The following is a 13,813-nucleotide window of genomic DNA, read 5'->3' on the forward strand; positions in this document are numbered from 1 at the left end:
CTGGAACATAGAAACAGACTGTAATGTAGAGCATGGCCCAGTGACACCGAGTGTCGTTGATATAGGCTGGAACATAGAAACAGGCTGTAATGTAGAGCATGGCCCAGTGACACCGAGTGCCGTTGATATAGGCTGGAACATAGAAACAGGCTGCAATGTAGAGCATGGCCCAGTGACACCGAGTGTCGTTGATATAGGCTGGAACATAGAAACAGGCTGTAATGTAGAGCATGGCCCAGTGACACCGAGTGTCGTTGATATAGGCTGGAACATAGAAACAGGCTGTAATGTAGAGCATAGTGTCGTTGATAGGCTGGAACATAGAAACAGGCTGTAATGTAGAGCATGGCCCAGTGACACCGAGTGTCGTTGATATAGGCTGGAACATCAATGTAGAGCATGGCCCAGTGACACCGAGTGTCGTTGATATAGGCTGGAACATAGAAACAGGCTGTAATGTAGAGCATGGCCCAGTGACACCAAGTGTCGTTGATATAGGCTGGAACATCAATGTAGAGCATGGCCCAGTGACACCGAGTGCCGTTGATATAGGCTGGAACATAGAAACAGGCTGTAATGTAGAGCATGGCCCAGTGACACCGAGTGCCGTTGATATAGGCTGGAACATAGAAACAGGCTGCAATGTAGAGCATGGCCCAGTAACACCGAGTGTCGTTGACATAGGCTGGAACATAGAAACAGGCTGTAATGTAGAGCATGGCCCAGTGACACCAAGTGTCGTTGATATAGGCTGGAACATAGAAACAGGCTGTAATGTAGAGCATGGCCCAGTGACACCGAGTGTCGTTGATATAGGCTGGAACATAGAAACAGGCTGTAATGTAGAGCATGGCCCAGTGACACCGAGTGTCGTTGATATAGGCTGGAACATAGAAACAGACTGTAATGTAGAGCATGGCCCAGTGACACCGAGTGCCGTTGATATAGGCTGGAACATAGAAACAGGCTGTAATGTAGAGCATGGCCCAGTGACACCGAGTGCGTTGATATAGGCTGGAACATAGAAAAACATGGCCCAGACACCGAGTGCCGTTGATATAGGCTGGAACATCAATGTAGAGCATGGCCCAGTGACACCGAGTGTCGTTGATATAGGCTGGAACATAGAAACAGGCTGTAATGTAGAGCATGGCCCAGTGACACCGAGTGCCGTTGATATAGGCTGGAACATAGAAACAGGCTGTAATGTAGAGCATGGCCCAGTGACACCGAGTGCCGTTGATATAGGCTGGAACATAGAAACAGGCTGTAATGTAGAGCATGGCCCAGTAACACCAAGTGCCGTTGACATAGGCTGGAACATAGAAACAGGCTGCAATGTAGAGCATGGCCCAGTAACACCAAGTGTCGTTGATATAGGCTGGAACATAGAAACAGGCTGCAATGTAGAGCATGGCCCAGTGACACCGAGTGCCGTTGACATAGGCTGGAACATAGAAACAGGCTGCAATGTAGAGCAGGGCCCAGTAACACCAAGCGTCGTTGACATAGTTGTAATGTAGAGTATGGCCCAGTAACACCAAGTGCCGTTGATATAGGCTGGAACATAGAAACAGGCTGTAATGTAGAGCATGGCCCAGTAACACCAAGTGCCGTTGACATAGGCTGGAACATAGGCTGGAACATAGAAACAGGCTGTAATGTAGAGCATGGCCCAGTAACACCAAGTGCCGTTGACATAGGCTGGAACATAGAAACAGACTGCAATGTAGAGCATGGCCCAGTAACACCAAGTGCCGTTGACATAGGCTGGAACATAGAAACAGGCTGCAATGTAGAGCATGGCATGGCCCAGTAGACATGGCCCAGTGACACCGAGTGCCGTTGATATAGGCTGGAACATAGAAACAGGCTGTAATGTAGAGCATGGCCCAGTAACACCAAGTGCCGTTGATATAGGCTGGAACATAGAAACAGACTGCAATGTAGAGCATGGCCCAGTAACACCAAGTGCCGTTGACATAGGCTGGAACATAGAAACAGACTGCAATGTAGAGCATGGCCCAGTAACACCAAGTGCCGTTGACATAGGCTGGAACATAGAAACAGACTGCAATGTAGAGCATGGCCCAGTGACACCGAGTGCCGTTGACATAGGCTGGAACATAGAAACAGGCTGCAATGTAGAGCATGGCCCAGTGACACCGAGTGCCGTTGATATAGGCTGGAACATAGAAACAGGCTGCAATGTAGAGCATGGCCCAGTAACACCAAGTGTCGTTGATATAGGCTGGAACATAGAAACAGACTGCAATGTAGAGCATGGCCCAGTGACACCGAGTGTGCCGTTGATATAGGCTATAGGCTGGAACATAGAAACAGGCTGGAACATGTAATGTAGAGCATGGCCCAGTGACACCGAGTGCCGTTGATATAGGCTGGAACATAGAAACAGACTGCAATGTAGAGCATGGCCCAGTGACACCGAGTGCCGTTGATATAGGCTGGAACATAGAAACAGGCTGCAATGTAGAGCATGGCCCAGTGACACCGCACCGTTGATATAGGCTGGAACATAGAAACAGGCTGCAATGTAGAGCATGGCCCAGTGACACCGAGTGCCGTTGATATAGGCTGGAACATAGAAACAGGCTGTAATGTAGCATGGCAGTAGACACCACCGAGTGCCGTTGATATAGGCTGGAACATAGAAACACAATGTAGAGCATGGCCCAGTGACACCGAGTGCCGTTGATATAGGCTGGAACATAGAAACAGACTGTAATGTAGAGCATGGCCCAGTGACACCGAGTGCCGTTGATATAGGCTGGAACATAGAAACAGGCTGTAATGTAGAGCATGGCCCAGTGACACCGAGTGCCGTTGATATAGGCTGGAACATAGAAACAGACTGCAATGTAGAGCATGGCCCAGTGACACCGAGTGCCGTTGATATAGGCTGGAACATAGAAACAGACTGCAATGTAGAGCATGGCCCAGTGACACCGAGTGCCGTTGATATAGGCTGGAACATAGAAACAGGCTGTAATGTAGAGCATGGCCCAGTGACACCCATAGGCTGGTAGAAACACTGTAATGTAGAGCATGGCCCAGTGACACCGAGTGCCGTTGATATAGGCTGGAACATAGAAACAGGCTGTAATGTAGAGCATGGCCCAGTGACACCGAGTGCCGTTGATATAGGCTGGAACATAGAAAGCTCTACATTACAGCCTGCTCTACATTACAGCCTGTTTCTATGTTCCAGCCTATATCAACGGCACTCGGTGTCACTGGGCCATGCTCTACATTACAGTCTGTTTCTATGTTCCAGCCTATATCAACGACACTCGGTGTCACTGGGCCATGCTCTACATTACAGTCTGTTTCTATGTTCCAGCCTATCTCAACGACACTCGGTGTCACTGGGCCATGCTCTACATTACAGTCTGTTTCTATGTTCCAGCCTATGTCAACGACACTTGGTGTTACTGGGCCATGCTCTACATTACAGCCTGTTTCTATGTTCCAGCCTATGTCAACGACACTCGGTGTCACTGGGCCATGCTCTACATTACAGTCTGTTTCTATGTTCCAGCCTATATCAACGACACTCGGTGTCACTGGGCCATGCTCTACATTACAGCCTGTTTCTATGTTCCAGCCTATATCAACGACACTCGGTGTCACTGGGCCATGCTCTACATTACAGCCTGTTTCTATGTTCCAGCCTATATCAACGGCACTCGGTGTCACTGGGCCATGCTCTACATTACAGCCTGTTTCTATGTTCCAGCCTATGTCAACGACACTCGGTGTCACTGGGCCATGCTCTACATTACAGCCTGTTTCTATGTTCCAGCCTATGTCAACGACACTCGGTGTCACTGGGCCATGCTCTACATTACAGCCTGTTTCTATGTTCCAGCCTATGTCAACGGCACTCGGTGTCACTGGGCCATGCTCTACATTGCAGCCTGTTTCTATGTTCCAGCCTATATCAACGACACTCGGTGTCACTGGGCCATGCTCTACATTACAGCCTGTTTCTATGTTCCAGCCTATATCAACGACACTCGGTGTCACTGGGCCATGCTCTACATTACAGTCTGTTTCTATGTTCCAGCCTATATCAACGGCACTCGGTGTCTATACTGGGCCATGCTCTACATTACAGTCTGTTTCTATGTTCCAGCCTATATCAACGGCACTCGGTGTCACTGGGCCATGCTCTACATTGCAGTCTGTTTCTATGTTCCAGCCTATATCAACGGCACTCGGTGTCACTGGGCCATGCTCTACATTGCAGCCTGTTTCTATGTTCCAGCCTATATCAACGGCACTCGGTGTCACTGGGCCATGCTCTACATTACAGTCTGTTTCTATGTTCCAGCCTATATCAACGGCACTCGGTGTCACTGGGCCATGCTCTACATTACAGTCTGTTTCTATGTTCCAGCCTATATCAACGGCACTCGGTGTCACTGGGCCATGCTCTACATTGCAGCCTGTTTCTATGTTCCAGCCTATATCAACGGCACTCGGTGTCACTGGGCCATGCTTTACATTGCAGTCTGTTTCTATGTTCCAGCCTATATCAACGGCACTCGGTGTCACTGGGCCATGCTCTACATTGCAGCCTGTTTCTATGTTCCAGCCTATATCAACGGCACTCGGTGTCACTGGGCCATGCTCTACATTACAGCCTGTTTCTATGTTCCAGCCTATATCAACGGCACTCGGTGTCACTGGGCCATGCTCTACATTACAGCCTGTTTCTATGTTCCAGCCTATATCAACGGCACTCGGTGTCACTGGGCCATGCTCTACATTGCAGTCTGTTTCTATGTTCCAACCTATATCAACAACACTCGGTGTCACTGGGCCATGCTCTACATTGATGTTCCAGCCTATATCAACGACACTCGGTGTCACTGGGCCATGCTCTACATTACAGTCTGTTTCTATGTTCCAGCCTATATCAACGACACTTGGTGTCACTGGGCCATGCTCTACATTGATGTTCCATCCTATATCAACGACACTCGGTGTCACTGGGCCATGCTCTACATTGATGTTCCAGCCTATATCAGCGACACTCGGTGTCACTGGGCCATGCTCTACATTACAGTGTGTTTCTATGTTCCAGCCTATATCAACGGCACTCGGTGTCACTGGGCCATTCTCTACATTACAGCCTGTTTCTATGTTCCAGCCTATATCAACGACATTTGGTGTCACTGGACCATGCTCTACATTACAGCCTGTTTCTATGTTCCAGCCTATATCAACGGCACTCGGTGTCACTGGGCCATGCTCTACATTACAGTCTGTTTCTATGTTCCAGCCTATATCAACGACACTCGGTGTCACTGGGCCATGCTCTACATTACAGCCTGTTTCTATGTTCCAGCCTATCTCAACGACACTCGGTGTCACTTGGGCCATGCTCTACATTACAGTCTGTTTCTATGTTCCAGCCTATGTCAACGACACTTGGTTTTACTGGGCCATGCTCTACATTACAGCCTGTTTCTATGTTCCAGCCTATGTCAACGACACTCGGTGTCACTGGACCATGCTCTACATTACAGTCTGTTTCTATCTTCCAGCCTATATCAACGACACTCGGTGTCACTGGGCCATGCTCTACATTGCAGCCTGTTTCTATGTTCCAGCCTATATCAACGGCACTCGGTGTCACTGGGCCATGCTCTACATTACAGCCTGTTTCTATGTTCCAGCCTATATCAACGGCACTCGGTGTCACTGGGCCATGCTCTACATTACAGCCTGTTTCTATGTTCCAGCCTATATCAACGACAATCGGTGTCACTGGGCCATGCTCTACATTACAGCCTGTTTCTATGTTCCAGCCTATATCAACGACAATCGGTGTCACTGGGCCATGCTCTACATTACAGCCTGTTTCTATGTTCCAGCCTATGTCAACGGCACTCGGTGTCACTGGGCCATGCTCTACATTGCAGTCTGTTTCTATGTTCCAGCCTATGTCAACGACATTCGGTGTCACTGGACCATGCTCTACATTACAGCCTGTTTCTATGTTCCAGCCTATCTCAACGACACTCGGTGTCACTGGGCCATGCTCTACATTACAGTCTGTTACAGCCTGTTTCTATGTTCCCTGTGGGCCATGCTCTACCATTTCAGTCTGTTTCTATGTTCCAGCCTATGTCAACGACACTCGGTGTTACTGGGCCATGCTCTACATTACAGTCTGTTTCTATGTTCCAGCCTATGTCAACGACACTCGGTGTCACTGGGCCATGCTCTACATTACAGTCTGTTTCTATGTTCCAGCCTATGTCAACGACACTTGGTGTTACTGGGCCATGCTCTACATTACAGCCTGTTTCTATGTTCCAGCCTATGTCAACGACACTCGGTGTCACTGGACCATGCTCTACATTACAGTCTGTTTCTATCTTCCAGCCTATATCAACGACACTCGGTGTCACTGGGCCATGCTCTACATTGCAGCCTGTTTCTATGTTCCAGCCTATATCAACGGCACTCGGTGTCACTGGGCCATGCTCTACATTACAGCCTGTTTCTATGTTCCAGCCTATGTCAACGGCACTCGGTGTCACTGGGCCATGCTCTACATTACAGCCTGTTTCTATGTTCCAGCCTATGTCAACGGCACTCGGTGTCACTCGGTGTCAATGGGCCATGCTCTACATTGCAGTCTGTTTCTATGTTCCAGCCTATGTCAACGACATTCGGTGTCACTGGACCATGCTCTACATTACAGCCTGTTTCTATGTTCCAGCCTATATCAACGGCACTCGGTGTCACTGGACCATGCTCTACATTACTGTCTGGTTGATTGTATGTTGTGTATGTTTTATCAGTCTTTGCATAGTTACATTGGTGTCTTTCGATTCTGTCCTTTGACCACAACAAAAACATATTCTGGGTGCACTGACAGTGTAACTCCGGCGTATATAGCTCTATAAAGATTTTCCTCTTGAAAACACTGGATAGCATACAACCTTGGATATTATTTTAGTATTTGTTATTAACAACAGTTTACCTTGGAGTATATTTGTGTATACTGCCTTCCTTCATTCTTTGACTATGAAAGTAATGAAATTGGTTTTATTGTTGAAAGATTCTAAATTGTGTTACAATATATGATACCATGATTCTCATTCGCTTCTGTTCACTCTTCTTCAACGTAATGATCTTTCACCTACAATATCAACACGTTAAGTGTGGCTTCCACCAGATAATGCTTTATGCCGCACTGATTTACCACATCTAACAATTAACACAATCACTGTTTACTACCTGGGCCATCGACAAAAGTTAAAATTTCTCTTAGATTATCTGATAATAACGCCCATGGTTGACGTACCAATGAATGTTAAAGGATATCTGGAAGTTATGCCTTGTGCCAACTCAGCGAGACACTCAGACTGATTGGTGTTCATTTTCATTGTCATGGAATTTCTTGTTACATATAGTCGCTCACCCTTGAATGTTGCATAACATTGTTCTTAATCAAGTCAAAGACAGTATCCACTAAAACTACTTTTGCAATACAGATGTTCTCAGCAAATGCATTTAGCCAACTTTGAATGAGGCTTACTACCAGTACTATGAAATATATACATAATCCCTTGAAACACTTGGCCTTAGAAACTCTTTCTGATGGCATGTTGATGTTCTACTGTCTTGTTTTTAGCAACATAATTCAGCCTGAACCCTGTTGTGACCTCTAGAGTCCGGGTATCTTTGTTCCAGTTTACTTAGTAGTTTGATTGATAGGTGTGCATCCACAAGTGTTGTTGCCAGACATCTGATCAAAGATGGTGCTATTTTTTAAGGCTTCATATATATCAAGATGTTCATATTGAAGATAGGTTGGCATGTACGTGCTATAACACAGCTTGTTAACGCAGAACACCATGGACTCACGGATATAATAGCACTAAAGTGAAATTCCCACATGAGATGCTTGTAGAAGGTTACGCAATGCATCTATGTAAATGTGAGGCATCACAAATGCTGAAAACTGTTCATTTCTGTGGCACAGACATTATAATACTCTTTAAGTGCTGAAACTTGGCAAAATGTTAGGCTGTCAATGTTCTGTTGGCACAATTCTTCAACCATGGTGGTTTATTCTTTGGTTGGCTTTTTGCCCAAATAGTAAACTGACCAGACTAGTCTCATAAAACGTTCAGAGCTTCACAATATACTTGTACATGGTTGTACAACTCGACTGCAAGGACTCAACTAACTACGTCTTTTGCAACTCTACATAATCCCATATAAAAGCCTTAAAATCACCTTCATATGATGCTACAACATGACAAGATGTGGAAACATTCCATTTTAAAGATAATCATGAGACAGAAGTCGTTATGTCTTTGCAAACAGTTTGATTCATCAGAACGAAAATGGTTTGCAATGGTAGTTTTATTCTGATTTCAAATGCAATCGTCGACTCTGAACCGGATGCATTGATAGTAGGCAGGTATCTTTGAGATGGTTCATATTGATGTCTCTGGTACTCGTACTTAATTCGAACAACTTTAGATTTTCTGCCTTGCTAATTTCCAAATGAGGTTATTTGTTTTTAAGCAACTTCAGCTAAATGTTTGAGTTTTACCAGTAGCTATGGCCCAACACATTCACCAGCAACTTAAATTTTCAAACATTTGCTCCACTAGTTAGAGCCACCTCTGGTCTGTCAATGACGTTTAGAAAAATTGTATGATGACGTCTAAGTTTAAAAGAATTGCGTGATGGTGTATCTAGGTTTAATGAAAATTCCGGAACACTCGAGTGCATGCTTGCCAAACTTTCATTGCAGATGTCAGCCAAAACATCGCCGGCGACAACTGACCTTCAGCACAACGTCACCATCCGGACGACAGAGATGCACACGAGCGGGGAACCGGTGCGAATCATCGATTCGGGTTTCCCTCAGCCAAACGGTTCTACCCTGCTGGAAAAACGCAATTACATTCGCCAACATCTGGACAGCTATCGGAAGTTCATCATGTTTGAGCCGAGGGGTCACTATGACATGTACGGCGCGCTGCTTGTAAAACCGGAGATTGCCGAGGCCGACATCGGCGTCATCTTCATGCACAACGAAGGTTACAGCACCATGTGCGGGCACGCCGTCATTGCCCTGGGCAGGTACGCCGTAGACAAGGGACTAGTGGCTGCCAGGACGTGTCCGGAGACGAAGGTCGCCATACAGTGTCCGTGCGGTCTCGTGCAGGTCTTCGTGCAGTTTGACGGCAACAAGACGGGTTCCGTCAGGTTCCACAGCGTCCCGGCGTTTGTCTTCAAAACTGGTAACAGTGTGCTTTCAGTTTATAACGCCTTGTATATGTTGGAGTTAACAGTGAACATATACTGGTATTAGTACAACTCAACAATACGACGAAAGACTTCCCTTCAACACGCGATCTATGCCCACTGAACTCTGGAACACGGCGTCTTAAAACTGTACTTCGTGTGGTATATATGCTACGTCATGTTGCAGCAAAAGCACAAGGCTTTTTTCTCTTCTCACAATATATCGCGTTCTGGAAATGAACTCTTCATCAACATTTTAGTAAATGGAAATAAATATTTTGTTTGAAGTAAATATATATTTTGTAAAGCAATATAGGATGGAAGAGCATTGTTGAGATTTTAAACTTAGAAGTGTGTTATCGATCTAAAAGTTCCCTTATCCAGTGTTTAGATTTCCACTTTAAGTCTTCACCGCCATAGCTAAAACAAGTTTTGTCTCATGTCTTTCGCATTTTGTTTTTCATGCTAGACGTCGCGGTTGGTGTAGAAGGTTTCGGCGAAGTGAAAGTTGACATCAGCTATGGTGGCGCCTTCTACGCGTTTGTAGCGGCTGAGAAACTGGGCTTGAATCTGGAAACAGCCTGCATAAGAGATGTGGTAGACGCTGCTGATGCCGTTACTGGTAAGAGTCTGCAACCTTCGACCATGTTCAAAAGAAAGTTGTTGCTCCGAGAGAAAACCATTCGCATGTGTCTTGGGGGCGGGACGTAGCCCAGTGGTAAAGCACTCGCTCAATACGCTGTCGGTCTGGGATCGATCCCCGTCGATGGGCCCATTGAGCTATTTCTAGTTCCGGCCAGTGCACCACGACTGGTATATCAAAGGCCGTGGTATGTACTAGCCTGTCTGTGGGATGGTGCATATAAAAGATATGCTGCTAATCGAAAAGAGTAGCCCATAAAGTGGCGACAGCGGGTTTCCTCCCTTAATATATGTGTGTTCCTTAACCATATGTCTGACGCCATATAACCGTAAATAAAATGTGTTGAGTGGTGCGTTGTTAAATAAAAAGTTTCCCTCCTTCCTGCTTATATTTGTTGGCTTTAGCTTGGTATCAACTAGAATCACATAGTTACTGACAGAGATTTAAACCAGTTACACTGAACATTTGGCCAACATAACTCTCACATTGTCACTGACCTGTGGATAATAATAATAATTAAAACAAAATTGATTTAGGATATAATAATCTGAAAGATCAAAAGTATGTGTAATTACTGGCACATTTCATTTTTCACTGATCAAATATATCAGTTTTATTTGTTGTATTTTAATATTTCTGTAATACGAGTTATGTGTCGTATAAAATATATCACAGTTTTAAGTTTTGTATTTTGATGATTCTGTAAAACAAGTAATAATTTCCTAATAACAACGACATGACGATGCAGTGAATGATATCATTTAAACCCGTTATTTCCCAGTCAGTACTCTGTTCATTCATTGCTCTCCTAATCGCCGTGCTCAGCTGCTGTGAAGAGCCAGGTTGAAATCTCCCACCCGGCGAGCAGCGAGCTCGCCTTTTTGTACGGAACGATCGTGACGGACGGACGGGACGACTTCTCGGAGGACGCCACGACCAACGTGTGTGTGTTTGCTGACAGGCAGGTGGGTGCAGTGCTAGAGACTATTAGAGAATCTTATATACATGTAGAATGTAAACACTGAACATTCATTCAAGACTTTCTTTGTACGGAACGATCGTGACGGACGGACGGGACGACTTCTCGGAGGACGCCACGACCAACGTGTGTGTGTTTGCTGACAGGCAGGTGGGTGCAGTGCTAGAGACTATTAGAGAATCTTATATACATGTAGAATGTAAACACTGAACATTCATTCAAGACTTTCTTTGTACGGAACGATCGTGACGGACGGACGGGACGACTTCTCGGAGGACGCCACGACCAACGTGTGTGTGTTTGCTGACAGGCAGGTGGGTGCAGTGCTAGAGACTATTAGAGAATCTTATATACATGTAGAATGTAAACACTGAACATTCATTCAAGACTTTCTTTGTACGGAACGATCGTGACGGACGGACGGGACGACTTCTCGGAGGACGCCACGACCAACGTGTGTGTGTTTGCTGACAGGCAGGTGGGTGCAGTGCTAGAGACTATTAGAGAATCTTATATACATGTAGAATGTAAACACTGAACATTCATTCAAGACTTTCTTTGTACGGAACGATCGTGACGGACGGACGGGACGACTTCTCGGAGGACGCCACGACCAACGTGTGTGTGTTTGCTGACAGGCAGGTGGGTGCAGTGCTAGAGACTATTAGAGAATCTTATATACATGTAGAATGTAAACACTGAACATTCATTCAAGACTTTCTTTGTACGGAACGATCGTGACGGACGGACGGGACGACTTCTCGGAGGACGCCACGACCAACGTGTGTGTGTTTGCTGACAGGCAGGTGGGTGCAGTGCTAGAGACTATTAGAGAATCTTATATACATGTAGAATGTAAACACTGAACATTCATTCAAGACTTTCTTTGTACGGAACGATCGTGACGGACGGACGGGACGACTTCTCGGAGGACGCCACGACCAACGTGTGTGTGTTTGCTGACAGGCAGGTGGGTGCAGTGCTAGAGACTATTAGAGAATCTTATATACATGTAGAATGTAAACACTGAACATTCATTCAAGACTTTCTTTGTACGGAACGATCGTGACGGACGGACGGGACGACTTCTCGGAGGACGCCACGACCAACGTGTGTGTGTTTGCTGACAGGCAGGTGGGTGCAGTGCTAGAGACTATTAGAGAATCTTATATACATGTAGAATGTAAACACTGAACATTCATTCAAGACTTTCTTTGTACGGAACGATCGTGACGGACGGACGGGACGACTTCTCGGAGGACGCCACGACCAACGTGTGTGTGTTTGCTGACAGGCAGGTGGGTGCAGTGCTAGAGACTATTAGAGAATCTTATATACATGTAGAATGTAAACACTGAACATTCATTCAAGACTTTCTTTGTACGGAACGATCGTGACGGACGGACGGGACGACTTCTCGGAGGACGCCACGACCAACGTGTGTGTGTTTGCTGACAGGCAGGTGGGTGCAGTGCTAGAGACTATTAGAGAATCTTATATACATGTAGAATGTAAACACTGAACATTCATTCAAGACTTTCTTTGTACGGAACGATCGTGACGGACGGACGGGACGACTTCTCGGAGGACGCCACGACCAACGTGTGTGTGTTTGCTGACAGGCAGGTGGGTGCAGTGCTAGAGACTATTAGAGAATCTTATATACATGTAGAATGTAAACACTGAACATTCATTCAAGACTTTCTTTGTACGGAACGATCGTGACGGACGGACGGGACGACTTCTCGGAGGACGCCACGACCAACGTGTGTGTGTTTGCTGACAGGCAGGTGGGTGCAGTGCTAGAGACTATTAGAGAATCTTATATACATGTAGAATGTAAACACTGAACATTCATTCAAGACTTTCTTTGTACGGAACGATCGTGACGGACGGACGGGACGACTTCTCGGAGGACGCCACGACCAACGTGTGTGTGTTTGCTGACAGGCAGGTGGGTGCAGTGCTAGAGACTATTAGAGAATCTTATATACATGTAGAATGTAAACACTGAACATTCATTCAAGACTTTCTTTGTACGGAACGATCGTGACGGACGGACGGGACGACTTCTCGGAGGACGCCACGACCAACGTGTGTGTGTTTGCTGACAGGCAGGTGGGTGCAGTGCTAGAGACTATTAGAGAATCTTATATACATGTAGAATGTAAACACTGAACATTCATTCAAGACTTTCTTTGTACGGAACGATCGTGACGGACGGACGGGACGACTTCTCGGAGGACGCCACGACCAACGTGTGTGTGTTTGCTGACAGGCAGGTGGGTGCAGTGCTAGAGACTATTAGAGAATCTTATATACATGTAGAATGTAAACACTGAACATTCATTCAAGACTTTCTTTGTACGGAACGATCGTGACGGACGGACGGGACGACTTCTCGGAGGACGCCACGACCAACGTGTGTGTGTTTGCTGACAGGCAGGTGGGTGCAGTGCTAGAGACTATTAGAGAATCTTATATACATGTAGAATGTAAACACTGAACATTCATTCAAGACTTTCTTTGTACGGAACGATCGTGACGGACGGACGGGACGACTTCTCGGAGGACGCCACGACCAACGTGTGTGTGTTTGCTGACAGGCAGGTGGGTGCAGTGCTAGAGACTATTAGAGAATCTTATATACATGTAGAATGTAAACACTGAACATTCATTCAAGACTTTCTTTGTACGGAACGATCGTGACGGACGGACGGGACGACTTCTCGGAGGACGCCACGACCAACGTGTGTGTGTTTGCTGACAGGCAGGTGGGTGCAGTGCTAGAGACTATTAGAGAATCTTATATACATGTAGAATGTAAACACTGAACATTCATTCAAGACTTTCTTTGTACGGAACGATCGTGACGGACGGACGGG

General features: G+C 46.1%; 1 protein-coding gene across 2 annotated transcripts; it reads left to right on the forward strand.

Annotated features, from left to right (window-relative positions):
* Positions 1-7,644: 7,644 nt before the first annotated feature.
* On the forward strand, positions 7,645-13,779 carry LOC121366440 (trans-L-3-hydroxyproline dehydratase-like). 2 transcript variants are annotated; one of them, XM_041490892.1, is made up of 3 exons: positions 7,645-9,302; positions 9,776-9,928; positions 10,731-10,912. In XM_041490892.1, the coding sequence occupies exons 1-3, from the start codon at positions 8,786-8,788 to the stop codon at positions 10,781-10,783; spliced, it is 723 nt and encodes a 240-aa protein (XP_041346826.1). In that variant the 5' UTR covers positions 7,645-8,785; the 3' UTR covers positions 10,784-10,912. The 2 variants fall into 2 exon arrangements, with proteins under 2 accessions (XP_041346826.1, XP_041346825.1); XM_041490891.1 differs by having other exon boundaries at positions 7,646-9,302; positions 10,775-13,779.
* Positions 13,780-13,813: the final 34 nt, after the last annotated feature.

Source organism: Gigantopelta aegis, unplaced genomic scaffold (assembly GCF_016097555.1).
Source record: "Gigantopelta aegis isolate Gae_Host unplaced genomic scaffold, Gae_host_genome ctg5709_pilon_pilon, whole genome shotgun sequence".
Lineage (NCBI taxonomy): Eukaryota > Metazoa > Mollusca > Gastropoda > Neomphalida > Peltospiridae > Gigantopelta > Gigantopelta aegis.